At 43.8% G+C, this 9,367-nt stretch overlaps 1 protein-coding gene across 3 annotated transcripts in view; it reads left to right on the forward strand.

Moving 5' to 3' along the window:
• si:ch211-283g2.1 (sodium- and chloride-dependent GABA transporter ine) overlaps positions 1-8,526 on the forward strand; it is a 131,676-nt gene extending 123,150 nt beyond the window's left edge. Inside the window, exon 13 of one of the 3 annotated variants that reach the window (XM_063031308.1) lies at positions 8,130-8,272. In XM_063031308.1, coding sequence (XP_062887378.1) covers positions 8,130-8,136 — 7 coding nt within the window. In that variant the 3' untranslated portion in view covers positions 8,137-8,272. Of the gene's footprint in view, positions 1-8,129 lie in introns of all 3 variants that reach the window. The other 2 variants (XM_063031307.1, XM_063031309.1) reach the window with 2 other exon arrangements.
• Positions 8,527-9,367: the final 841 nt, after the last annotated feature.

Raw genomic sequence — 9,367 nt, forward strand, 5'->3', positions numbered from 1 at the left:
CTTGTACGGCCTCAACACACTCTGTAATGATTTGATTTGAATGAACAGTATTGAACGTGGGCCTTTCACTGTATCTCAGTACATGTGACAGTAATAAACCAATTCCCACTTCTTCCACCCCAAACGTTCATTCCCTCTGCCACCCAACCAGAACACCATCTACAAAATAGGCTGCTGTCACCCACCCAGAGCTATGAACTCTAACACCCAGGAGGCCAAAGGAACACCATCACCCAGGTGATTCCCTTGCAAGTCACATACCAGTCTGGTATGGAACCATTTTGCTGGTCCTTGGGTCCAAACCCTGGAACTCCCTTTCCCCAGCACTGCAGAGATGTTCAGATCCGGATACACGAATGTGTCATTTGCATTAACAATCAACACGGCCTAAAGATGTGCTGGGGGCAGCCTGCAAGTATTGCCACATATTCTAACGCCAACATTGCATGCCCACGGTACTCAGCAGAACACCACCAAACACACACAAAAAAAACAACAGAACAGAACAAGCAACAAAATAACAAACCCCCCTTTTCTCCCTCCCACCCACTCATCCACACAAATAGTCCTCCAACTCCTAGACAGGTAGCTCCAGTCTCCAGGCTTCGACATCTGGACTTCCGCTCAAGCTTTGGGCTTCGATCTTTGGTGTCAACCCTAGGACTAGCCGATGACAGGACCCCAAACTCCAGCTCAAGCTCTGGCCTTGCCCATTCACTGGTCCATGAGCCTCCTGCCCACACCGACGTCCAATCCCAGGACCAGATGGAACCTTTCACCACATGGACTGCAGCTTTTCAAGGTCACTCACCGATACCTTCACGAGGGAAGTTTAGGGATGTAAGATAAATGCTGGCCTTATAATGGTCTTATCCTTAAAACAAAATGTTAGTGTCCTGCACAGTCTTCCTCACTTGGGAGTCTGTCAAAGTCCTGAGCCGAGTACATATTTGGGTGGATCCACTGACCCATCGGGTATCTGGACAGCTCAATGCTTGTTCTGGAGAGGTGAATATCAGGTCTAACAACAGCTCCAGTGATGCGTGGGTATCAGGGAGAAGATATGCACTTGTGGAGAGAAGGAAGGGGTAGGTTGGAGACCAACTGTATAACAGTGGTTTATCTACTGCCTCATGGTTCCAGTGACCCCGGTTCAATTCCGACCTCCACTGCTGCCTGTTTGTGTGGAGTCTGCACACTCTCCCTGCAACTACACTGGTTTCCTCTGGGTGTTCTAATTTCCTCCCACTTCCCCATAAACAAGTGATTGTTGGTAAGTTGCCCTCGTGTGTAAATAAGTGGTAGATTCTGGGAGGACTGGTTGGAGAAGGGGTTAGGGTAAAAATGGATGCGTTATAGTCGGGATGGACCAAGGGACCTGTTTCAGTTCTCCCTCTCCCCTCCTCTCCGAGGGGACAGCAGGTCAGTAGAAAGGAGGGACAAGTCAATGAAGGTAAAGGAAGAGAGGCACATAGATTTATTTTGGCAAATATTTTGTTACCTGAACTCATCGCTATAGGACTGTGATCATGGTTTCCCCAGGAGTACCCAATGACCTCCAGGATGTTGACAGGCAGAGGAGAATCTGGAAATTCCAAAGCACCGCACACGAAATGCTGGAGGAGCTCAGCAGGTCAGGCAACGTCTATGGAAAAGAGTAAACAGTTGATGTTTCAGGCCAAGACCCTTCTTTGGGACTCGTGAAGAAGTTTCTCGGCCCAAAATGTTGACTGCTTGGCCTACTGGGTTCCTCCAGCATTTTGTATGTGTGGTCCAAGATACTGAGCTGTGTCCCCTGCATACAGGGAATAACATCATCACACAAATCAGCCATGGGTGAATCTCAGCACAACGCCTCAGCTGATTTTCACACCTGCCATATTTTGATCAGAGAGCAGTTGCACACAGCACATAATTTTCTCTGGATTAGGTGGAGTTTGCATGATTTGTTGTATTTTCCTCTGCAGATTGGGTGTTTAATGTTCTTTTTTTAATGGGTTGTTTTGGGTTTCTTTTGTATCTGCCTGTAAGGAGACAAATCTCGAGGCTGTATAATATATACATACTTTGATAATAAAGTTACTTTGAACTTAAGCCAAGTGGCACTTGGTGATCAGATTTCTCAGAAAATGGCTTCCTGAGATCGACACAGGTACAAATTAGGAGCAGGAGTAGGTCTCTCAGCCTTTCAAGTCTGCAATTGGTTTATTATTGTCACATGTACCAAGATACAGTGAAAAGCTTGTCTTGTATGCTCTCCATACAGATCAAATCATTACACAGTGCATTGAGGTAGAACAAGGAAAACAGTGACAATGCAGAATGAAGTATAACCTGCACCACCATTTATTGAGACCTAAACTGATCTGACTGTAACCTCCATTCTGCGTTCTCGTGTCTGCTGGTAACCTTTCACCCCTTTGCTTATCATGAATCAGCCCCCTCCCCTGCTTTAAAACCAAAGATCGACTCCACCAACCTTTGAAAAATAAAGTGAAGAAGATTTGCAACTATGATTTAAAAACATTGCCTCATCTCTAAGTGATTAGAGGACCAGAGATGCAGAAACTCATTAGCATGCCATTTAAAAATTAATAGTAATATGACTGTGAGCTCACATAAGGAACAGTGTGTCCTCACTTGAAGGCACTGGGAGATACTTACCCAAAATGGCCACCTGGTGGCGCCACCTCATTGCAATCAGGGCTCCCCAGATTAGCAACTGAATTCAAACCCAGGGAGACTGTTTTGCTTCATTAGCATCTAAGATATTTTTAATAACACCTTCTACTTAATGTAATAATTTTTTGAAATAATATCTTTTGTTTTGATTCTCTTGATGATGTGAATTACAGCTGGAAAAAAAACCGGACCTGAAAAGAGAATTGAATAAAGGGAAGGTGTAACCTGTGGGCCTTCTCTTAGCTCAGATTTACAGCCAAGATGTTAAGGTGGCTTTTCTCTCTTCAGGGCCTTTCCAGCATTCTCTATTTTTAATTCAGCAAACTTGATATCTTTCTTTTTATCTGTAAGGATAACATTTTCCCAATATTGTGATGGGCAAAGTGATATTACACGGTACGTCTTTGGAGCTGATGTTGCCTCGTTAGTGTCCTTAATGTTCTTTAACCTCACAGTTGCTGTGCAGTTCATTTTGGGCTTTCCAGCTCTCCATGGCGAGGGCTTCACTTTCCCTTTATGTCCAACATGTCTTCTCACTCCTTCCTTTCCAGCTCACCTGGAGAATTACTTTCAAAATCAGAATCAGATTTACTATCAAAGTGACTCAAGTGACTTGATTTTTTTTTGCTTTGTGGCAGCAGCACAGTGACAAGACATAAAATGACAGCAAATTGCAGAGTGCAGATGGAAAGGAATAATGAAGAAGTGTCAATGGACTGGTCAGAAATCTGATGTCAGAAGTTGTTACTGAATTGTTGAGTTTAGGTCTTCCGGCTCATGTACCGCCTCCCTGATGGTAGTAACCTGGATAGTGAGGGTCCTTCGTGAGGGATGCCACCTCCTTGAGGAGCCTCCCCCTAAAGATGTCTCTGAGGGTGGGGGAGGGTTGTGCCTGTGACGGAGCTGGCTGCCCGTCTAGAGCTTCCTGCGATTCTGTGTGCTGGAGACTGTGATGCAACCAATCAGAATGCACTCTCATTGTGCTGCCAATCATGTTCATCATCATCATCAGGTGCCGTGCCCAGTTTGAGATTTGACTGCCATGGCCCACACACTCCTGTTTCAGGTCAAGTGGATCAATTCATTGGTATTCATTTCCAGTTCCCTGGCTGCTGTCTCCATCATCATTTGTCTTTGCCTTCCTCTTGCTTTCTTCCCTTCAATCTTTCCCATAATTACCGTGCATTCTAACTCCTCTTTCCTAATCACACGTCCAAAGAAGTCACGTTGCCTTTTCATGATCTCATACATTATTTCTCTTTTTGTGTTTGCTCTGTTCATGACATCCCCGTTAGATATTTGTTTCATCCATGATCATGTTCATAGCATCGTGAAATAAGAATACCTTCCTATATCAGCCTGAAGTTTTCAGACATTGCAGAAAGTATCCTGAAACCTCAACTGTTGGACTATTCTCTGTGAGAGAGGCCAGCAGGTTTTACTTTAAATGACTGAAAATTGAGACTTCAGCATCATCAGATGGGAGGGAGAAGTGTTTTCTATACATTACCATGTTTATTTTAAGCCTCTGTCTTATCTTCTTCACTGGGTTTAGTTTGTTTGTCTTCTGGTTCCAGTTAACAGCAAATTTTCTTCCCAAATGCTGGAGGTAGAGTGTTCATTTCCAGCATTTAAACTTCTCAATTTCCAGTTGTTTCTATTTTCCCTGTTTCTGTTCCACAAATAATTCAGGCTTAGATTTTGAAAGACTTTCTTTAGGTTTTTTTTCTGGAGGTTAGTATGGAATCTGTGAAGGTTTGATATCCGCAGTAATGAAATTCTCATTATCAGCAGTGAATCCAACAACTCAGAATGACAATTCTGTTCATGTGATGCTTTAGATTCTTACTCGTGTAATCCACAGCCAAGTACTGTAATAGCATGGAAAATACCTTTAATAGAACATCTTTACAAACTTTCAACAGCTCTTGCATTCTAACACTTAGCCAATGTTTCCTTACCTTTTATTGCTTCCCAACCATTTCACCACTATTCCTAGATATTTACTGTCCACCTGATCCCCCCCCCCCCCCCCAAGCAACCAATCTCTACAAGAGAGACACAAGAGACTGCAAGATGCTAGAATCTGGAGCAACAAACTATCTGCTGGAGGAACTCAGCAGGCTGGCCAATATTTGGTAGGAAACTGTCAATGTGTCGGGTCAAATCCCTGCACTGGGACTGATCTGGTCTTGAAAGAAATATTTATCTTCATTCCCCATGAACTGTGGAATCGATATGGGTAGAGCTGCGTAACACTAAGGGGCAGAAGACGCTGGTGGGAGTTGTGTACAGGCCATCTAACAGTAGTGGTGAGGTCGGAGATGGTATTAAACAGGAAATTAGAAATGTGTGCAATAAAGGAACAGCAGTTATAATGGGTGACTTCAATCTACATGTAGATTGGGTGAACCAAATTGGTAAAGGTGCTGAGGAAGAGGATTTCTTGGAATGTATGCGGGATGGTTTTTTGAACCAACATGTCGAGGAACCAACTAGAGAGCAGGCTATTCTGGACTGGGTTTTGAGCAATGAGGAAGGGTTAATTAGCGATCTTGTCGTGAGAGGCCCCTTGGGTAAGAGTGACCATAATATGGTGGAATTCTTCATTAAGATGGAGAGTGACATAGTTAATTCAGAAACAAAGGTACTGAACTTAAAGAGGGGTAACTTTGAAGGTATGAGACGTGAATTAGCTAAGATAGACTGGCAAATGACACTTAAAGGATTGACGGTGGATATGCAATGGCAAGCATTTAAAGGTTTTAAAGGGGTTAAACAATTGTTCATCCCAGTTTGGCAAAAGAATAAATCAAGGAAGGTAGTGCACCCGTGGCTGACAAGAGAAATTAGGGATAGTATCAATTCCAAAGAAGAAGCATACAAATTAGCCAGAGAAAGTGGCTCACCTGAGGACTGGGAGAAATTCAGAGTTCAGCAGAGGAGGACAAAGGGCTTAATTAGGAAAGGGAAAAAAGATTATGAGAGAAAACTGGCAGGGAACATAAAAACGGACTGTAAAAGCTTTTATAGATATGTAAAAAGGAAAAGACTGGTAAAGACAAATGTAGGTCCCCTGCAGACAGAAACAGGTGAATTGATTATGGGGAGCAAGGACATGGCAGACCAATTGAATAATTACTTTGGTTCTGTCTTCACGAAGGAGGACATAAATAATCTTACAGAAATAGTAAGGGACAGAGGGTCCAGTGAGATGGAGGAACTGAGGGAAATACATGTTAGTAGGGAAGGGGTGTTAGGTAAATTGAAGGGATTGAAGGCAGATAAATCCCCAGGGCCAGATGGTCTGCATCCTAGAGTGCTTAAGGAAGTAGCCCAAGAAATAGTGGATGCATTAGTGATAATTTTTCAAAACTCATTAGATTCTGGACTAGTTCCTGAGGATTGGAGGGTGGCTAATGTAACCCCACTTTTTAAAAAAGGAGGGAGAGAGAAACCGGGGAATTATAGACCGGTTAGCCTAACGTCGGTGGTGGGGAAACTGCTGGAGTCAGTTATCAAGGATGTGATAACAGCACATTTGGAAAGCGGTGAAATGATCGGACAAAGTCAGCATGGATTTGTGAAAGGAAAATCATGTCTGACGAATCTCATAGAATTTTTTGAGGATGTAACTAGTAGAGTGGATAGGGGAGAACCAGTGGATGTGGTATATTTGGATTTTCAAAAGGCTTTTGACAAGGTCCCACACAGGAGATTAGTGTGCAAACTTAAAGCACACGGTATTGGGGGTAAGGTATTGGTGTGGGTGGAGTATTGGTTAGCAGACAGGAAGCAAAGAGTGGGAATAAACAGGACCTTTTCAGAATGGCAGGCGGTGACTAGTGGGGTACCGCAAGGCTCAGTGCTGGGACCCCAGTTGTTTACAATATATATTAATGACTTGGATGAGGGAATTAAATGCAGCATCTCCAAGTTTGCGGATGACGCGAAGCTGGGTGGCAGTGTTAGCAGTGAGGAGGATGCAGGGTGACTTGGATAGGTTGGGTGAGTGGGCAAATTCATGGCAGATGCAATTTAATGTGGATAAATGTGAAGTTATCCACTTTGGTGGCAAAAATAGGAAAACAGATTATTATCTGAATGGTGGCCGATTAGGAAAAGGGGAGGTGCAATAAGACCTGGGTGTCATTATACACCAGTCATTGAAAGTGGGCATGCAGGTACAGCAGGCGGTGAAAAAGGTGAATGGTATGCTGGCATTTATAGCGAGAGGATTCGAGTACAGGAGCAGGGAGGTACTACTGCAGTTGTACAAGGCCTTGGTGAGACCACACCTGGAGTATTGTGTGCAGTTTTGGTCCCCTAATCTGAGGAAAGACATCTTTGCCATAGAGGGAGTACAAAGAAGGTTCACCAGATTGATTCCTGGGATGGCAGGACTTTCATATGAAGAAAGACTGGATGAACTGGGCTTGTACTCGTTGGAATTTAGAAGATTGAGGGGGGATCTGATTGAAACATATAAGATCCTAAAGGGATTGGACAGGCTAGATGCAGGAAGATTGTTCCCGATGTTGGGGAAGTCCAGAACGAGGGGCCACAGTTTGAGGATAGAGGGGAAGCCTTTTAGGACCGAGATTAGGAAAATCTTCTTCACACAGAGAGTGGTGAATCTGTGGAATTCTCTGCCACAGGAAACTGTTGAGGCCAGTTCATTGGCTATATTTAAGAGGGAGTTAGATATGGCCCTTGTGGCTATGGGGGTCAGGGGGTATGGAGGGAAGGCTGGGGCGGGGTTCTGAGTTGAATGATCAGCCATGATCATAATAAGTGGCGGTGCAGGCTCGAAGGGCCGTATGGCCTACTCCTGCACCTATTTTCTATGTTTCTATGAACTATCTTCATGGATTTCAAGCCCCCCATGATGCTGGGCTCTTCTTCTACTGCCTTTACTTCTGTTTTTTTTTTGCGCTGTTACTATCTCTTCATTCAGACTCCTGCATCTGGACATAGCTGGATCTACTCAGTATTAACTGTTGATGTGATGTTAACCAACACAATTTTTCCAGTCCACAGACCCTGAATTCCTGCTGTGGGTGGTGAATCCCCGGGGGGGTTGCAGATGCTCAGTCACTGGGAGCATTTAAAGGGGGAGCAGATACATTCTTGAAAAAATGAGGAAATTGAGATATATGCTTTAGTTTCAATTGGCATAAATGTGAATGCTCCAATTATCTGAGAGAAGACTGTTTTATGAAAATCTGAGTCCTCTGCAAGCCTGTGGTTAAGCTGGATCACTGGTGCCAAGGATGGAAAATGATTGTTGTATAGTTTAATGCTTTTTGCCTTAATAAGCAGAACTGCCCTTTGATTTAATCAATACATGTGCAGCCCATTCATACATAGTTCTCGGATATTTCCAGTGTCTTAAGACTAGGCTTCACTTGAATCTAAGGTAACTTTTTGCTCTGGTTTCCTTTCAGAGGTTAAGTAAGTCAATCGTTCCCGTGGCTCTCACCCACGAGTTTAAACCGATGGACGCTGCGGTAACTGACGCTTCATTTGCAGTTTCAAATGGGGAAATGTCGCCACCGCTGCAAGTCGACGTATTAAAGAGCACGCTTGTTTAACCCCGGGGTTATTTCAGAAGCACGGAACCACTGCTGGTCCAGTTTGGATTGGGTTCAGATTCAGGTTAATTTATTTATTACACGTCCACCGAAACATACAGTGAAATGCATCATTTGCGTTAAGAACCAACACAACCTGCGAGAACCAGGTTGCCGATCTGGAGTCAGGTCCGACTAGACTTAGCGTCTAGTGGGGTGTCTAGACGTCTCAGTTGTTTTACTAAAGTTCACACATTCAATAAAGTAAAATGTTATAATTTATTTACACATGTGGGTTTGTTTTATGCGAGTGAGTGGAGTATAGGTACAGCACCAAGAAATTCTTGGTCAGTATGGACAACCTGACTCATGGAACATTTTACAAAACTCTTGGTGGCAGCATAGGGGCAGTAGTCCCAAGAAAGTGTCATTATATTGAGGAGCCAGGGAATCCCGGGGCTGGAGGGCACAACTTTCTGCAAGTTGGCAGCTGGTAAATCTCTCTCCACACCCACTGTGAAGTCCCAGTTTCACGCCAGTCAGACACAGGAAGTGCGGTATTCTGTGGGCACGCAAAGGGTTCAGCTGTGCTGGGGGAGGTTGGACGACAAAGGTTAAGTAATCAATCCGGACAATTTCCTGGTTGACGAAACTATACATTGTGAGCGTGGCCTCAGGATAATGGCTCCGTTATTGAGAGAAGCTGTACTATTGAACAGTGGAACCAGGTGCAAGGAGCTGAAGAGTTTCGTCAGGCTTCTTTACACACTGCTGTTATAAAGAAAGCTGTATTGCTAGTTTGTAAACACTAAGAAAACAAAGTGCGCGGCCTACGAATTTTCTTCCAGAGATAAGACCTGACCTGTTGACTTCCTCCAGTATTTTGTGTTGCTCAAGATTGCCTGCATCTGTAGAATCTCTTGTGCTTTGTTTGTTTTTATTTATCATTTTACTTTCAATTGGCAAACGTGAATGTTCCAATGGCCTGGGAGAAGAGTTGCAGAAAGGAAGAAAACACCTAAAAATTTATAATAAGGCTTGGAATTTCTTGATGGAAATTGTACAAAGCATACAGCAGTACCAAGATATGTTCTCATCTCAAGAGTTTACGT

This window comes from Mobula hypostoma, chromosome 23 (assembly GCF_963921235.1).
Source record: "Mobula hypostoma chromosome 23, sMobHyp1.1, whole genome shotgun sequence".
Classification (NCBI taxonomy): domain Eukaryota; kingdom Metazoa; phylum Chordata; class Chondrichthyes; order Myliobatiformes; family Myliobatidae; genus Mobula; species Mobula hypostoma.